The sequence below is a fragment of the Triturus cristatus genome, chromosome 2_2 (assembly GCF_964204655.1).
Source record: "Triturus cristatus chromosome 2_2, aTriCri1.1, whole genome shotgun sequence".
NCBI classification, from domain to species: domain Eukaryota; kingdom Metazoa; phylum Chordata; class Amphibia; order Caudata; family Salamandridae; genus Triturus; species Triturus cristatus.
In genome coordinates, this window is record NC_140582.1 from 1154055084 (window position 1) to 1154074657 (window position 19574).

Sequence of the window (19574 nt, forward strand, 5' to 3'; positions counted from 1 at the left end):
AAACTGTTACCTTGGCTCTTGGTACAAGTAAACGCGCCAAAAATGTAAGAACTTTTGGACGATGAAAGTGTCATTTACAAATATGACATGCACATGTTGCATGCAAACCGGTATTGACGTGCAATTAATAAATGCACTTTTTTTGCTCAAGGCAGAAAACGAGGATTAATTGTACTTCACTGGTCAGATACGCCATGTAAGGCCTCAGAATTAAGTAGAGTCAGCCTGGGTTCAGCAGACACAGCGCTTGGTTACGTGGGTTCTTTAAAACTTGTTTCTTCACTTAGTGATAATACGTTGTGTTTATAGTCTGCATTAACCTTATGTCTGACGGGACTAATTGATGTTTCTTGTAGCGGTTTGTGCTAGCTTGAATAAACAGTCTAAGGTTTGGAAGGTACATATTCACCAGGCATTTAAACATCCACTCTCTACTACTCACTCTCTACTACTCCCTCTCTACTACTCACTCTACTACTCTCTTACTACTCTCTTACTACTCTCTTACTACTCTCTTACTACTCTCTTACTACTCTCTTACTACTCTCTTACTACTCTCTTACTACTCTCTTACTACTCTCTTACTACTCTCTTACTACTCTCTTACTACTCACTCTCTACTACTCACTCTCTACTACTCACTCTCTACTACTCACTTACTACTCACTGTACTACTCACTGTACTACTCTCTCTGTACTACTCTCTACTACTCACTTTCTTCTACTCTCTACTACTCACTCTACTACTCACTCTCTACTACTCACTCTCTACTACTCACTCTCTACTACTCACTCTCTGCTGCTCACTCTCTACTCTCTACTCCCTCTCCACTCCCTCTCCACTACTCCCTCTCCACTACTCCCTCTCCACTACTCCCTCTCCACTACTCCCTCTCCACTACTCCCTCTCCACTACTCCCTCTCTACTACTCCCTCTCCACTACTCACTCTCTACTACTCACTCTCTACTACTCACTCTCTACTACTACTCTCTCTGCTACTACTCTCTCTGCTACTACTCTCTCTGCTACTACTCTCTCTGCTACTACTCTCTCTGCTACTCTCTCTGCTACTCTCTCTCTGCTACTCACTCTGCTACTCACTCTGCTACTCACTCTGCTACTCACTCTGCTACTCACTCTACTACACTCTACTACACTCTACTACACTCTACTACACTCTACTACACTCTACTACACTCTACTACACTCTACTACACTCTACTACACTCTACTACACTCTACTACACTCTACTACACTCTACTACACTCTCTATTACTCTCTACCTACTCACTCTCTATTACTCTCTACCTACTCACTCTCTATTACTCTCTACCTACTCACTCTCTATTACTCTCTACCTACTCACTCTCTTACTACTCTACTACACACTCTCTACTACTACTCTCTACCACTCTACTACTCACTCTACTACTGTCTACTACTCTCTACACTACTCTCTACTGCTCACTCTCTACTAACTCTACTGCTCTCTACAACTCTCTACTACTCACTCTCTACTACTCTTTCTCTACTACTCTCTACTACTCTTTCTCTACTACTCTCTACTACCCTCTACTCTACTACCCTCTTCTCTACTACTCACTCTCTAGTACTCTACTACTCACTATCTACTACTCTACTGCTCTCTGCAACTGTCTCTACTACTCTACTGCTCTCTACTACTCACTCTACTAATCACTCTACTACTCTACTGCTCTCTACTACTCACTCTACTACTCACTCTACTACTCACTCTCTACTACTCTCTACTCTCACTCTCTACTACTCTCTCTACTACTACTCTCCACTACTCTACTCTCTACTACTCACTTCTACTCTACCCCTCTCTCTACCCCTCTCCTCTCTCTACCCCTCTCCTCTCTCTACCCCTCTCCTCTCTCTACCCCTCTCCTCTCTCTACCCCTCTCTCTACCCCTCTCTCTACCCCTCTCTCTACCCCTCTCTCTACCCCTCTCTCTACCCCTCTCTCTACCCCTCTCTCTACCCCTCTCTCTACCCCTCTCTCTACCCCTCTCTCTACCCCTCTCTCTACCCCTCTCTCTACCCCTCTCTCTACCCCTCTCTCTACCCCTCTCTCTACCCCTCTCTCTACCCCTCTCTCTACCCCTCTCTCTACCCCTCTCTCTACCCCTCTCTCTACCCCTCTCTCTATACCCCTCTCTCTACCCCTCTCTCTACCCCCCTCTCTCTACCCCTCTCTCTACCCCTCTCTCTACCCCCCTCTCTCTACCCCCCTCTCTAACCCTCTCTCTACCCCCCTCTCTACCCCTCTCTCTACCCCTCTCTCTACCCCTCTCTCTACCCCTCTCTCTACCCCTCTCTACCCCTCACTCTCTACCACTCTCTACCACTCTACCACTCTCTACCACTCACTCTCTACCACTCTCTACCACTCTCTACCACTCTCTACCACTCACTCTCTACCACTCTCTACCCCTCACTCTCTACCACTCTACCCCTCACTCTCTACCACTCTACCCCTCACTCTCTACCACTCTCTACCCCTCACTCTCTACCACTCTCTACCCCTCACTCTCTACCACTCTCTACCACTCTCTACCACTCACTCTCTACCCCTCACTCTCTACCCCTCACTCTCTACCACTCTCTACCCCTCACTCTACCACTCTCTACCACTCTCTACCCCTCACTCTCTACCACTCTCTACCACTCTCTACCACTCTCTACCACTCTCTACCACTCTCTACCACTCTCTACCACTCTCTACCACTCTCTACCACTCTCTACCACTCTCTACCACTCTCTACCACTCTCTACCACTCTCTACCACTCTCTACCACTCTCTACCACTCTCTACCACTCTCTACCACTCTCTACCACTCTCCGCGCACACACATGCGTATATATATATATATATATTTATATTACCTACTGGCGGTCGCCAGTAGGTAGTTATAGTTAGGACCCTGTTTCCATAGGAAATCCGCAACATTCTATTTTGAATAACTTTGGCGCCGGTTGACGAATCCTCGCGAAATTTTCAAAATAGGTGGGGCGCTACGCTCTGCTCCTACCGTGAAAGTCTCGGGGGGGATTCGTCAAGCGGGGGCTGAGATAAAAGGGGGGTCCCAAAACGCGTTTTTCCCATGCATTTTTCCATAGGACCTTTAGACACAGCTACAGCCCGAACGGCTTAACAGAATTACTTGAAATTTGGCAGAGAGGTAGTCCTCAGGTCAAGGAAGTGCCTTTTGTAGGTTTGGTGTAAATCTGTTCAGTAGATTCTGAGAAAATAGCCTTTAAATCAATATATATATCTGAGCCAGCTTACGGTGCGCTTACGGTGCGCTTACTGTACGCGTACGGTGGCGTGCGCGAGCGCGATTTTGATCTGCTGTTAGATCTTAGTAAACATTCGAATCGGTCGAAACCAGGAAGCGGCGGCCGCCATTTTCTCTCTCGCTCTCTGAGTTGGGCAGCAAAAACGATGCCAAAAAATGTCTAAAGAGGCAGTTTCTTGAGATCCTAACCACCCAGCATTGATATAGGGGTCCCCAAACAACCCCCAAGCCCAAATAAAAAAATATTTTTTTTTTCGGAAAATCGCCGATTAAGCTTACCCTACGCGTACGGTAAAAAATTAAAAAAAAAAAAAAAATTATCCACACTCTCCCCACCCCGTGTGCAAATGGTGCCCGAAGGGCACCATTATTGCATGGCTTATTACAGGTAAAAAATAAAAAAAATAAAAATTTCACAAAGATGCGCATAATATGTCCCCCATGTGCGCACGGTGCGCGAAGCGCATCGTGCGTACATGGCCCATCCCGCATAACTTGGGCACGTGCGTGCACGGCACTAACTGCGTAAAGTGGGCGCGCGGTGCGCGAAGCGCACCGCGTGCTCACTGTGCGCGCACCGTGCGCGCACGGAACGAACTGCGTTAACTGGGCGCGCACGCCACGAATGGCGTAAAGTAACTTAGCATTTAAAAAACCGTACAAATTCACTGAAAAAACCATAGGTTTCACACACGTTATAGTTAGGAATTAGCATTTAAAAAACCTTGCAAATTCACTGAAAAAACCATAGGTTTCACACATGTTATAGTTATCTGTACATTTCACTCGTAAAAAACCAATGAAATTCCCCCGTTATAGTTAGTGCAGGCAACTATAACTCACGCGACCGCAATCTTCTGCTGATGACATATGTGTCTTTATGAAAAAAAAATATTTGTAATATATGTATAGCTCAAATTTAATGGAAGAAGACATGGGCAAATAAGTGTCTAAATACAGTATTAGCATCAGCAGAGGATTGCGGTTGCTTGAGTTATAGTTGCCTGCACTAACTATAACGGGGGAATTTCATTGGTTTTTTACGAGTGAAATGTACAGCGAACTATAACATGTGTGAAACCTATGGTTTTTTCAGTGAATTTGCAAGGTTTTTTAAATGCTAATTCCTAACTATAACGTGTGTGAAACCTATGGTTTTTTCAGTGAATTTGTACGGTTTTTTAAATGCTAAGTTACTTTACGCCATTCGTGGCGTGCGCGCCCAGTTAACGCAGTTCGTTCCGTGCGCGCATGCATTTATATTTGTATTTATATAGATATGCAGATGTATTTATATGTTTATATATGTGTATATATATATATATATATATATATATATATATATATATATATATATATATTTATTACCTACTGGCGGTCGCCAGTAGGTAGTTATAGTTAGGACCACGTTTCCATAGGAAAACCTCAACATTCTATTTTGAATAACTTTGGCGCCGGTCGACGAATCCTCGCGAATTTCTCAAAATAGGTGGGGCGCTACGCTCCGCTCCTACCCTGAAAGTCTCGGGGGGATTCGTCAAGCGGGGGCTGAGATAAAAGGGGGGTCCCAAAACGCGTTTTTCCCATGCATTTTTCCATAGGACCTTTAGAACGAGCTACAGCCCGAACGGCTGAACAGAATTACTAGAAATTTGGCAGAGAGGTAGTCCCTAGGTCAAGGAAGTGCCTTTTGTAGGTTTGGTGTAAATCTGTTCAGTAGATTCTGAGAAAATAGCCTTTAAATCAATATATATATCTGAGCCCGCTTACGGTACGCTTACCGTACGCTTACGGTAAGCGTACGGTGGCGTGCGCGAGCGCGATTTTGATTGGCTCTTAGATCTTAGTAAACATTCGAATCGGCAGAAACCAGGAAGCGGCGTCCGCCATTTTGTCTACCGCACTGAGTGTTATGTATCAAACATGATGGCCAAAAACATGTTACGGGGATGTTTTGACAACTCCCTCTCACATAGTCATGTTGAGGGAGTCCCCAAACATCCCCCAAGAGCAAAAACGGCATTATTTTTTTTTCGGCAATTTCGCGGGGTACGCTTACCGTACGCTTACCGTAAGCGTACGGTAAAAAAATAAAAATAAAAAAAACACTATCCACACTTTCTCCACCCCTTGTGCAAATGGTGGCCGAAGGCCACCATTTGTGCATGGCCTATCACAGCACAGAAATTTCCCAAAAAATGTCAACAGATTACCTATCACAAGGAAGCGCATAATATGTCCTCCATGTGCGCACGGTGCGCGAAGCGCATCGTGCGTACATGGCCCATCTAGCGTAACGTGGGCACGGCACTAACTGCGTAAAGTGGGTGCGCGGTGCGCGAAGCGCACCGCGTGCTCACTGTGCGCACACGGTGCGCGAAGCGCACCGTGCGCGCACGGAACGAACTGCGTTAAGTGGGCGCGCACGCCACGAATGGCGTAAAGTCACTTAGCATTTAAAAAACCGTACAAATTCACTGAAAAAACCATAGGTTTCACACACGTTATAGTTAGGAATTAGCATTTAAAAAACCTTGCAAATTCACTGAAAAAACCATAGGTTTCACACATGTTATAGTTAGCGGAAATTTTACTGATAAAAAACCAATGAAATTGCCCCGTTATAGTTAGTGCTGGCAACTATAACTCACGCGACCGCAATCTTCTGCTGATGACATATGTGTCTTTATGAAAAAAAAATATTTGTAATATATGTATAGCTAAAAATGTATGGAAGAAGACATGGGCAAATAAGTGTCTAAATACAGTATTAGCATCAGCAGAGGATTGCGGTCGCGTGAGTTATAGTTGCCAGCACTAACTATAACGGGGCAATTTCATTGGTTTTTTATCAGTAAAATTTCCGCTAACTATAACATGTGTGAAACCTATGGTTTTTTCAGTGAATATATATATATACATATATAAACATATATAAACATATAAATACATCTGCATATCTATATAAATACAAATATAAATGCATGCATACATATTCGCATACATATGCATGTTATGTACATGAAAGTTTGAAAAACACTAATAAAAGCAAAGCCAAAAAGCCACTTAATTACAAACAGAATTGCTTTAACTTAAACGAGGCATAGACCTATTGCATTTTCAATGCTTTTTAATTACTTGCCATAGTAGTGACTGCTGGAATCAGGCAGAGCCCTGCACTCAAGAAATGGTCTACAGGGCCTCACTGCTGACATGGCGATGTTCCCAGGTTTGCTCCATGCACTCTCTTAGGGCCACAACCAGGCCAGACCTCCTACCGAAGACTAAAACACATCGGACCTTCATCTGATCCACTCCATGTTTGATAACTCTTACTTTGTGATGAATGGCACTTATATTTTACTCTTTCTGTGAAAAAATGCAACCTGCCATCTAGTAAGATAAACAGCATTAACTAGTAACTAAATGTTTTCTGTGAGAGTATAAGACTCTTATGTCGCCTGGGAGGAATTGTGGCCCACTCCTTACAAAACTGCTTATGCTCATGATTTTCGAAGGCAGTTGTTTAAGCTCGAGTTTCAATTCCTGTTAAGCATCTCAATTGGGACGAAGACTGGTATTCTGGCTTGTTCATTTCAGTATTCCGATAGATGTTGGACAGATGGTCTTAGATTTTCAATTTGAAAGTACTGGTCTATAAAGAGAAATTCATGATGAACTTGATTGTGGAACTACATTATTCTGACGCAGCCAAGCAAGCCCTCAGCACTCATGCTTGATAGTTGATACAAGGTGCTTATGGTGATAGTGTTTGTTTTTTGTCTAGCATGATGATGTGCATTACAGCTAACGGACATCCTTATGTTCCTATGTGTCCTGACAATATTATTCCAGAAGATGTGTGGAATATTCAAATGCTGTTTTGCAAACCTTAGATGTGCAGCAGTTTTCGTTTTATGGAGAAGGTATGTTTTCCTGGGTCCCCTTTTATAGAAGCTGTACTTGTTCAGTCTTTTTGCCATGGCGGAATTTTGAAATCTAACTTCTGTAGGAATGACAGAGGACTGTCGATCTCTGGGTCTAGCTGTGGGTTTCTTCAAAATGTTTGGGAGATTTAGACCATCTGATCTTGGGGTGAAATTGTTGGGTCGCTCACTTCTGGGCAGATTGGCAACTGTCTTACTTTCTTCAGTTGTAGCTTTTTTTGTCATTCTGTCAAGGACTTCATATTATTTAGAAGTAGCTTAATTAACTTTTCCAGGCTGCTGAGCAGCAATCTCATATTTGTCTCTGTGGGCATATGACAATTGACTGCTGTGTCAAATTACAGTTTATTATGATTTATTTATCCTCTGAACAAGTCGCAGTCTGACTTTATTTATTCCAAAAGGTGTTTCTCAAAATAAAATCGCTTTATCAGAACAAATCAAATTTTTTTTCCTTCTTATTGGCATCTGGGCAGATGAGTTGTTCAAAGTTAGCATTAGATCTTTCTTTTTAAAACAAGAACAGAATACATAATATTCCTTTATAATCATCAGAAACTGTCTTTAAATTTAAACAGTAACTCAGCGCAAAAAATATCAGTTAATTTAGGTACCATTTTTTTTTCCGCTACAAATGTTCAAGCATATTATCCCTGGACTTCAAAAGATATTATTGCTTTGTTTTGCTGACTACTCAGATTCAAAACAGTACTTCTAATTTTACTTGATCATTCGCTCCTGAACTCTGCCGCACCATCGACTGCTCCATCGAGCTTGCAACTTTCCTGGAAGACTGGAAGAACGCTGAGATTCAGCCCTGGCTGAAGAAAACTTCTGCCGACGGGCCTTTGGAACTACAGACCCATAACTCTGCTCCCTTTCCCAGCCAAAGTTATAAAGCAAGCCATCAATGCCCGACTCTCAGAGTTCGCCAAAACGAACAACATCCTGGACCCCTCCCAATCGGGCTTCAGATGCAACCACAACACTGAGACCGCTCTCCTCGCCGCTACAGATGACATCTGCACCCTCCTTGACCGAGGAGACACTGCAGCCCTCATCCTCCTGGACCTCTCAGTTGCCTTCGACACAGTCTCCCACCTTGCAAAACTCTGCAACGCTAGGAACGTCGAAAAAGTCCCCGAATGGATCCGCTCCTTCCTCACCGGCGTAAAGCAGAGAGTCAGACTTCCACTGTTCAAATCGGAACCCACAGATATTAGCTGCAGAGAGCCTCTGTGATTCTCCCTGAGCCCCACCCTCTTCAACATCTACATGGCCCTGCTTGCAGCCATCATCAGAAGCCAGAGACTCTAAATCGTTTACTACGCCACCAAGCTGCGGCTCTCCCTCACAGATCTGCCCCTGTACCGTCTAGTTCAATTACTAGACGGTACAAGTGAACAGGGAAGGCATCTTAAGTAAATGTACTGGGCACTGGTCATTATGAGTTCCCCAGCTGCATGATGGCTTCACTGACAATACTGGTGTTTGGTATTAAACACCTTGTCTTAATAAATCTGTACCAATGCCAGTACTAAATTGATTATGACACTGCACCCAGAGGACATCTTAGAGGTGCCCCTTGAAACCTTACTAGTCTTTAAGTGCGCTTACTTACTGGATCCGTCCAGCCTGCCACCAGAGATGCATTTCTGAACCCCTGCAGGTGAGAGCTCACGTTCCTAGGAGGTAAGGAACAATGCCTTCTCTGGCAGTAGGTGTTATCACCTCCTCCAGCAGGATGGCTAGTGAATCTAAATACCAAGGCCAGAGGCTTCAAAACTTTGCCGCCTTTGATATGCGAACCGGGCTTCCCCCAGACCTAGGAGCTGCCATCCCCTGCCCTGAGGCCCTTTTGGCACCAGGACTGGTGGGAAATTAGCTATGCAAGGAGGCGTGGTGCACTGCCAGGACAGTCGCACTCCTAAGGTGGGCCGCCTTATGTGCCCATGAAAGGATTCCACCATCTTGTTTTTGGTGGAATTAGGAACTCTGGGACAGGGTTATGCCCACTCCCCACAGGAACTGGTCATATGAGGAGTCTAGTGACCCCAAGGGTAAGAAGCCTATTGGCTACTACCCTTCACTCCCTTTAATGCCCTTAAATTCAGCTTTTGGGCAGTACCGTGATACTAGCAACTCATATTCTCTTGACATGAGAAGAAGAAGGTCCAAGAAGAGCTGAAGAAGCGAGAGCTGCGGAATAGAGGTGGACTTTGGTGCCAAGCTCTGCCTTCCTGCACCTGTTTTGACAATCCAACTCGCCCTGCAGCTGTGCATTTTCCAAACGCTTTGGAGGGCCTCCAGCACTTCGCCAAGCTGTCAGCATCTCCCTTGACGTAGAGGAGCCACTTCCCTGCAGGCACAGACCGCAACATCTGGTTTACCGTTCAGCTGACCACCGGGTACACTTATGCAGCAGCCGCCCAGGAGGTGGGCACTGTGCTCCAGGAGGTCAGATCCATCTCTCCACCAAGTGTGAAGATGCCAGGACCAACCGAGCCACACTGCAACAATACGCGGGGTACTGGACCCCTTGCAGTAACCAAACGGGCCCAGCCAACCAAAACCCTCTGCACACTAAAACCCTCTGCACCAGAGCTCCCCTACCGCGGTCCATGACAGCCAACTGTGCTCTGCTGCTCCCAGGACTCTCACGAACTGAGCCCCCCATTGGGAGCTCCCAGACTTGTTCCCAAGTCCCCCTCTTCAACTTCTCTAGGTGGCCGTCCTCTTTGCCTACAGAGTAGCACGCAAGGCTACCAACCACTCCAGCAGCTCTGCACCCAGACACTCCTGGGCAGGCAAGCTCAAACTGCTGGTAGTACTTTGCACCTTGGCCCCCTAGCACCTTAAGTTTTAAAGGAGACCCCCTTGAATAGGATTGCAAGTACCTGCATGCAATATGTTTTCCTTTCTCCATAGAATTCGCATAGAATAGCTTTACCGCGTAAAAATGCATTTGTGTGAATCTTTTACCTACCTGTAAAATTTGATATCTCAGGACCTACTCAATTACAAAGCTCTTGGTGTTAAAATATATATATATAAATCAGTTATTTTTCTAAAATTGGTCTCGAGTTTCTTATTGAGTGTATCTCTCATTTATTGACTGTGTGTATAACACATTGCTAACACTACCCTCTGATAAGCCTAAACTGCTCACCCACACTAGCATTCAGGATTATAAATGTAAGTCCTGTAAGCCAATAAGGGTAATCTGGACTTTCTTCATAGTGTACTCTTTTTGGTACACCACATAAAAAGCCAGCTGCCTACAATAGGCTATTAATTTTGTTGACTACTGCTAGTATGGATCACTTTAAATAGTATCTATTTAGAGTTGGGGGTTTTGGAATTTGTTGTATGTAGATCTGAGTTCACAAGTAGATGGGTTAATTGAGCTGCCAGCGAGCGAGGTGACACATTAAACAGTTGAATCTGATGCAATCATTGTGACCTAATTTTTACAAAGTTTATTTAATCTAGGATCTTTTTTACTGCATATCCATATGGTTTTCAGTGTACTTCCTTTTTGCCCTCTTAAAAAGTAGCCGGCTTGCTCATTTGCCTTGTAGTTTTCCAAAGGCCTGCATAATATCCTTGTAATCTTGTTATCAGCAACTGGAACCTAATTGTGTTTGCGAGGAATTGACATTGACGTAATACCTATCTTTTCTTTTCTGAACAGCATGCAAGTGCAACGGTCATGCATCCATCTGCAACACTAATACTGGAAAATGTTTCTGTACCACAAAAGGAATTAAAGGAGATGAGTGTCAACTGTGAGTTCACTCTTTATTTTTTGTTGTTTATTTTATAAACTTTATTTTTCAGATTACAAATACAAAAAGAGGCATTTGGCATCAAATCAGTGTATGTAGACATATCATTGACATTATTAAAGGCTTGCAGGGCAAAAGGTGGCATCCGGAGGGAAATGTACAATGGGGAAAAAAAGGAAATCATTTACAATCATGTCACAGTAAGGGAGGAATCTGGGCACACCACCAAGGGAGTTCACTATTTCTATGGTTACATTATCCATGAGCTGTTCAGCATTTGTGTATTTCTTTAATTGCCTCTCGTTTTTTAATGTGCAACTTCTTAGGTCTTTGTTTATGCCTTATTTTTAGTTTTACACTAACACATTACAGTTAACAAAATTTACACATGCATAAAGAGACCCCGAAGCTGGATTTGATTTATTTAGAAAACTTACCTGTGACCAGTTTGAGGTTTAAAATTTAGTTAAAAATTTGTTTGAGTGGCGCACTTGCCAATTTATTTCCTTTGTGTCATATTGTATGCAATATGGCAGGGTAGGATGCAATACTCCAAAAGAGGATTAGAAGTATGTTCCATTAAATAAATGAGGACCTATGTAGCATTTTCATCATTTCTTTTAAAAATAATTACATTTAACTTTTGTTTATCTTCAAGTCAGTATATCAGGAAATTGAGCACTGGTTTTCATAATCTGAAAGTCACAATCCCATTGCCCGGTGTACACTTGAAATATCTTTAGTTTTCTCTGCATAGTATATTCAGGGTCCATTTACCAAGTGACATCAAATTTTCCTCAAAAAGAACACCCTCCCTATATTGAGCATCAGACTGGCTTATCCCACATCATTTTAGTATCCCACAAAATCTTCATATCCCCCCCCGCGAGATCAGGTTGGTAGCAGAGGCATATGATAATTATCAGATGTGCGTTACCAAGGCCATTGACATAACGCTACCTTTTAAGAATAGACCATTCCTGTCAGCACTCTTCTGCGCTCTGATTTACAAGCAACTAAAAACCATTGTAAAAAACTTGAGAGCCTGGTGCCCAAATTACTCGTTGGAACAGAGATCTGACTATAAGCAAGCATAAGGATATAAAAGAAGCTGTTTAAAACAGATAAGGATGTCTATTTACAAATGAAATTTCATCAGCTAATTAAGCCTGGCTGAACCCATTTTTTCAATCATCTGCTATCTGTCTAATCCTTCCTGTGCTCTACATCAAGCTACTCGTACTCAATTACTCAGTGAAGATTTGGCATCCTGTTCTGAGAATAAGGTCAAAGATATTCTGACAACCCTCGCAGCTCACATGTCCTGACAGCCATCCCCACCCTCCACGTCGGAGACCTGTCTGGCTTCTCCAATTGCAGGATCTTCCTCAATTCTGTTAGATGAACTTGGTCATCTATCTGGAAGCAAATTCCTTGACACTGATAATTCTATTATCTCTGCATCATCGGTGGACTCACTACCTCCCAGAGTTGGGAAGCTTCTATCTGACTATCTTGCTGGCCATTTAACGGCTATATGTAATCAGTCTCTGGAGGCGACCTCTGTCCCGCCAGAATTTAAAAAAGACATTAGTGCTTCTTCTTTTGAAGAAGCCTTCGGCAGACCTGTCAGTGTCCAGTAATTTTAGACCCATCTCTCTCTTGCTCTTCCTTAGCAAAATCCTGTAAAATTATGTGAACAAAAGTCTCTCCTGGTTCCTGGAGGAAAACCCCTTTTCAGGCTCAGTTTGGGTTGCCGTCCCTCCAAATAATGTGAGGCGGCCTGGTTACTGCATTGGATGATCTGCGCATGGTACCGGTTAAGGGTCATCAGGTAGTTTAGTACTACTTGACCTGTCCACACCATTTGATGCTGTCAGCCATGACATCCAGATAACAAGGTTGGCTGGGTTAAGGGAAGAGGTTTGTGATGACTGGCCTTGTCTCTAGAAGGAAGATTGCAAGCAATTCATCTATCTTCCTTTTGATCCCCTTTCAGAGCAGTTATACAGGGAGTTCCTCAGGGCTCTTCCCTTAACCCAAAACTATTTAATGTGTTGGTAAGACTATTGGCCAAGTTAACTAGATTTCATGGCATAAAATCTGTGAATTATGCTGATGAAACACAACTCTTACTCTCGACTATACTTCACACCCTCCAATGGCCTTTTTCATGACTGTATATTAGACATCTCACAGTGACTCCAAGCCAACACCCTTAAATTCAAAACTAAGATAAGATAAGATAAGATCCCTCTTTGTGGCCTTTGCTGGTGGATTTTTAGCTGCCAAAGGAAAACTCCACTCCAATAACTGTGACATCTGGTAGAGTCTGGGAGTCGACATGGACCATGATTTATCTATCTCATACTCATAAATTATTTTCTACTTGTTTTCACCTAATAGGGAATTTTGTACTGCCATTATTACCACTTCATATTTGCTCCCTTGTAGTACAAAGCATCGTCTTGAGCAGACTCGATAACTCCCTGAGTCTATGGTCACCAGTAAAGTTTGTTTGGCGCTTGCATCCTATACAGACTGCGCAGCAAAACTTGCACTTTTCGTGTCTCGTCACTCTTCGACTTCAGCAGCTTTGAACTCCATTCATTGGCTTCCAGTAGCCAAGCAAATCCATTTTAAATCACTGTGCATAATACACAGAGAGTTCCATCATACTGTACCGCACCTGCTGTTTTATAAGTTACGCTATATACTGCTTCGACAGCTTTGTTCAGTCAATGCCAATTTACTAAAGGTTTCCAAATTCAAGAAAACTCACAGGATGTAGAGCGTTTTCTGTGCAGGAGGCTGGTCTCTCTAGCAGATTGCCACTGTCACTTTGCTCCATTGGCAAACTCTTTAGTTTTAGGAAAGCCTCGAAGACCTGGCTCTACAATCTCTAGGTCTTTGTACATGTTCAGACTGGTCTCTGGTAGTGATCACCAGGATGCCTATATAGGTAACAGTCAGCACCTTCTAAGTAAATTTATTATAATAATTAATTTAAGGCAATGATAGCTAACTTACTAAATGCGCTATTTTTTCCCCTCTCCCATAGCTTATTTTCACCCAGGAAAGTAAACTGTAGAATAAGAAAATAAATACTCCTTTTCACCCTCTGTTGGCATTAAAGCAATATACAATACAAGATAAGTCATAAGGAAGGAATTTCAAACTACAACTTCATTATACCCTAACCTCATCAGACGTTTTCATCAACGGACTGTACATCTAATTTAGATACTGTTAATTATATATGTTCTACCCTGTTGGTCAGTGCCGCCACCTTTACAGTTCATATTTGTTACCTCTTGATCCATCACAAAGCAACCTAAAACAGCTGCCTTTTGCAGAAAGTCTACGTCGTTCAAATTTTGTTGCTAATGGAGAGAAGATCTGTTAACCACAAACTTTCTAAATCTGTGGTACTCAAAGTATTGCCTTTCTGACCTTCACTTGCGGCCCCCAGCTGAATGACTGCACTAGGCTGCGGTTTACTTCAAAAAGCGCTAGCATTAGAAAATAAGTTAAATAAATGGGAAAGGGTTTATTTATAGGCTAATTGAAGTAAATGAAAAAATGTGTAGAAATATTTATGCCTCCAACAGTGTCAATGGTGAACTAAGAGGCAAGTCAGTTGCCACATGGAAGCCTCTCGGTAGTCATGGTTGTTATTATACATGGGTATTATTGTTTATTAACTCAAATACAAGTGGTCTGTACAGCATATATGTTATGTTATGTTATGTTATGTTACATACATTTGTAATGCGCACTGCTGCCCCAGCTAAGGGGCGTCCAGGCGCATGGCAGGTAAAAATGCAACACCACAGAAAACACAACAGAAAGGAGGAAAGTGAATTTATTAAAACAAAAAGGAACTCGTGTATTTCAAGGTGCTCTTTTTTGTCATAATGAATTAAAGAGGTAAAGTGAAATTAGGCAGTTACCTATGTTCAAACAGGTGGATCAAGTGGGGAAGCCGGGATTGATCTTAGATTTTCTGGTTACTTCCTTTTTCCACTTGCGTCTCCCAAGGTAGCGATAGCAAGCAGAAAGGCTTACCCCAAGGTGCGATAGAGGGATAGCAGTTCAGATACAGACTAACACAATATCGTCAAAGCGATAACTCGACTGGAGACTGGGAACTTCATTTAGAGGGCACTAAGGAAAGAAACCCTTAAAATAATTCAATGACTCACTGACACATAACAACATAACGTGTATTTGTAAAGCGCACGTTTACCCAAGGGTATCTTGGCGTTGAATAGCACATGTTTGTTACCCAACTCAATGGTACCCATTTTATCGGCCTCAGAAGGATGAAAGGCTGAGTGGACCCACCGGAGTTTGAACCGGACCCACCGGAGTTTGAACCTGTTACCATGAGGTCGAACACAGGCCCCTGCAGTGTATGTATTAGTCCACTAAGTCAGCTGACTACACCATGTATGTGATTTGCTTCCCCTACGCCTTCTTTAACCCCCCACAAAGGCCCACTAACCGTGCTGCCATTAATGCAGCCTTCTGCACACCACAGACCATGGTTTGTGGACCGTGGGGGAAATGTTTGTGAGTACCCATGTTCTAAATCATAAGAAGTTTGGTTCCTTGCTGCAAACCATTATTAGACAAAAGACCGAGAAGTACTGCAAATAATCTAAGTGATTCTGTATCTATACTAATGATCTCCTTTAATATTAGTATTGGGAAAAGATGTAATTTCCCATACATTATTCAAAATGCATCACATCCCCACATGGTTCTTGTGAGAAGTTGGCCTGATGTATGATGTCACTAGTTCTAGTGTACACCTTATATCAGTCCAAACAACCCTTATGGTGATTGGTTGTAAAGTCAACTTTATAGACCAGCTATCCTAGTGGTAGCATGGACAAGAGCAGTCTTAGGCTAAACTCTTAATGGCATGTGAAGCCAGCTGTTATACCATATATAATCCCTTGAATACCAAATGAAAGGACACCACAACAGATATATATATAAAATAATGTGTATTTATTCTAGTCAAACCCTCAGCACGAGATTCGAGGTAAGTACAACACAGTCTTATTTAAGCATACATTAAGTCACACAGGTAAGTAATACAGTTAGGCCCCAGGGGCCACGCAAACCATATACTAAAGAAGTGGTATAAGGACCACTGTCACGGAAATAGAATAGGCCTAGGCCTAGGGAATCGCTGGGGCTACACTACACTACCCAAGGTTAGGAAGTGGGAGGCCCACGGGATTCAGGTGCAGAGTGGAAACACTCACGCGTAATGTGTATAATCGATAGAAATAGTACAAATCTGAAATAAGCAGTTTTAGGACACTTCTGGAGTAGCTAGAAAGTCGAGACTCGGAAACTAGACCCTAGGATAGTCACTACCCTTGTGAGCACCGAAGTACCCAAGTTACCTAGCCCACGGGCTGCGGGTGCATAGGTGTGAACTTGCGTCGGGTTTCGTCGTAGACTTCTATGGATGCCTGAAGGAAAGTTGCTGACAGGCAGTTAGTGCAGAGTGTCCGGTGGATCCCAAGGCCAGGATCAAGAAGGAAGGGTACCTGCAAGCAGAAGGGACAGAGTCAAGGTCACTAGCCAGTGACCACGTGGAACCAGGAAGGAACCAGGTGATGTCGTGAAGATTGCAGGTGGAGAGGTGTAGCTTGTCGCAGCAGCCACGGGTACCAGGAGACGTCGAGGACGACCAGGACCAGGAGGCGAGCTGTCCCACGAAGGCTCTTGCTGTCGGCGGCGTCGAAGTCGAACTAGGACTCACCAAGCCTTGGCAAGCGGAACCCACGAAGAATGAAGGACCTGCTTCTGGTGCAGACCAGGAAGGTCTGGGGTGCTTCTCTTTTGCAGAGGAGCGGGAGCCAGTCTGGAGGAGCCAAACCAGCAGTGAAGATACAAAGGTGTGTCGTCGCAAAGGCCGCTAGCCAACGGGCAAGCAACCGGACAGACGCGGCAAGCAGGAAAATGCAGAAGGGCCCCACGCAGGACTCGCGGAGTGTGGGGGGGCTGATCTTCGGTGCAGATGGTGCTTGGGGTTGGGGCTTCTCAATCCCCGGGGCACAACTTCGAGGGTACCTCAGAAGCTGCGCTGGAAGATACTCGCCACTTTTCCCAGGTAGCCGGTCCCACGTCTCTCGTCGCCTCCACGGATCTCAGCTCGGCTGTGGATGTGGATCAGGGTCGGAGAAGTCTGGAAGTCGAGGCTCTGGTCGGGCTCTGCAGTCGGTCCCTCGTAGAACTTCAGCAAAGCAAAGGGTAAGTCTCTTGATGGTGCCTGTTTGCACAGGGTAGCCACTCCTTGGCCACAAGGGAGATTCTTCAGTCTTCTTCTTTCGTCGAATGTCGAAGGTCCAGAGTTTCTGTTCAAGTTCCAGGTTCAGGATAATCTAATCTCCTGGGGCCCAGCTACCACTCTTATACTAATCTGGGGGGCTGGGTTGCCTGCTAGGTCACGCCTTATGGGTGGGACCTGGGAGGGGGGTGGTTACACCCACTTCCCTTTGTCCAGTTTCGCGCCAGGACTGGGGCTGGTGTGCCCCAGCACCGGTTTGAACTGGACTATGCATGGGACACCTTGTGTGCCCCAGGCATGTCTCATTCCTTTCAGCCCACCCTGCCCCAATACACTAAAGTCTGTCTGGGGAGGTGCTAGCACCTCCCCAAGCAGGAAACCTATTGTCCAAGCCTCCCTGGCCGGGATCACTCCCAGCAGCAGGAGGTCAGACTCGTGTCTGTGGCAGCAGCATCCATTTTGTGATGCTGAGGCTTTGGTTAGAGTTAAACAGCAAAGTAGGATTTTAACATGTCTCTCCCTCTAGAAGGGGGGAATAATCTCCTTATCACCAGAAATGGTATGGGGGTATTATTCCAAAGTGTTAGACACCTTACACGACATGTTTTGATAAAGCCAAACCATAGTTACCATAACCGTTTAAGATTATAAGGCACTTTAAGAGTATATGGTAGGCTATATCATAGAACAGCTATAAGGACATGGTTCCGAAAGCTGCAGACAGGCTCGGCTCATGCTAGAGCACCATCTCACATGTTACCAAGCACTCTGCCTCCAGGATTGTTAAGGCCTGCCATAGGAGTGGCTGATAGGTACACATGTGTCTATTTTAAGGGTAGATATAGGTATACTATATCTAAGCAAGGGGTGATTACACGACCTTGCCCCAGCTGAGTGATCAGCCAGTTGTGTCTGGTTGGAAGGCCAGACCAGGGGTGGCATAATACATGCTGCAGCCCCTGGGAGGCCTAGGGTACACCTATGCCCTGGGTACCTAGGGTACACTGTACAGGGTCCAATAAGGTGATCCTTACCAATTGTGTATGTACCTAGGGTACATGGTGTCCATTTTAAAGAGGGAGCAGACCGCCTGAGACCCTGAATGGCAGGATCTCAGGCCAACTAAGTCGAAAAACCAGCTAGACACCAGGCAAAAAGTTGGGGGTAACCATAGTCAGATATCCACCTTCCTACAGTTATGTTGGAAGAAATTTAGAGTTTCACTGCATTGATCATTTCTGTATTATTAATGCTGTATATCATTCCAACATCTAGTGCTTGGTAATGCTGTATATCATTCCAACATCTAGTGCTTGGGTTCAGACTGTCCCTATTCCATCTTTCTTTTTTTTATATTTTCTTTTGGGCGTCGACCCAAAAGTAACTAGCCAACCATGTATGGCGTCAGACATACACCCACAATGCCCCACTGCATGGTCACCATCTTTTGTTTCTTTTTTCCGTCCTTGGGTTGAGAACCACAACCAAGAGCTCCATGTTGAAGATCACCAAAGACATTAGGGCACCACTGAAGAAGAGCAAGGAAAATGCTGAAAAACAACCTCAAAAACTGATTTAAAAAATGAAAAAGAAAATGATTTTCCACTAGGGCTTCAAGCACATTTGTCTGAGAATATGCAATTGGAGGGTAGGGCTTTCTCTGATGAAATTGATAATATCACCTATAGTTTGTGCCAAAATTGACACCATAAACTTGTATAGAAAGACAAGCGCAAGTTTTGTAATATTTGTCTATTCAGAGACTATACGTTTGACGGATTAATGTCATGGGTGGATTTCCTTCCTAGGACTCTTAAAGCAGGGGAGAAGCAGAGGTGACCACACTCTGCATTGAGACAAATACCAAACAGCCCTTCCTTAAGGACTTGCGATTGTTGAGTGACAAAGAATTATTCAAGGAGACTGATGTAGTGCAGGTGGAGGAGTCTGACTTCAAAGAGCCATCTGACTCGGACCAGGGCAGGGAGGCAAGAAATTTCAGACACTTCTGTGGGGGGGGAATGCCAGATGTTTCTTCCAGTTCAAAGTGGGCACCAGGTATAAAAGTAGGGCTCTCAGACACACGATTCAGATCACATCCCGGATCAGTCCAGAGTCAGTCTAAGTGAGGTAATGGCTACTAAAAAAGGCAACCTTCCAAGAGAAGAATTGTGGGGAGCAGTTGTGCAATGGTTTGCAT

The 19574-nt window shown here is 44.1% G+C and overlaps 1 protein-coding gene across 3 annotated transcripts in view; it reads left to right on the forward strand.

The window, feature by feature from the left end:
- Positions 1-19574, forward strand: part of ATRN (attractin) — a 900609-nt gene that overhangs the window by 422685 nt on the left and 458350 nt on the right. For all 3 annotated transcript variants that reach the window (XM_085642692.1, XM_085642691.1, XM_085642693.1), the window contains exon 20: positions 10968-11061. In XM_085642692.1, coding sequence (XP_085498818.1) covers positions 10968-11061 — 94 coding nt within the window. The remainder of the gene's footprint in view (positions 1-10967; positions 11062-19574) is intronic.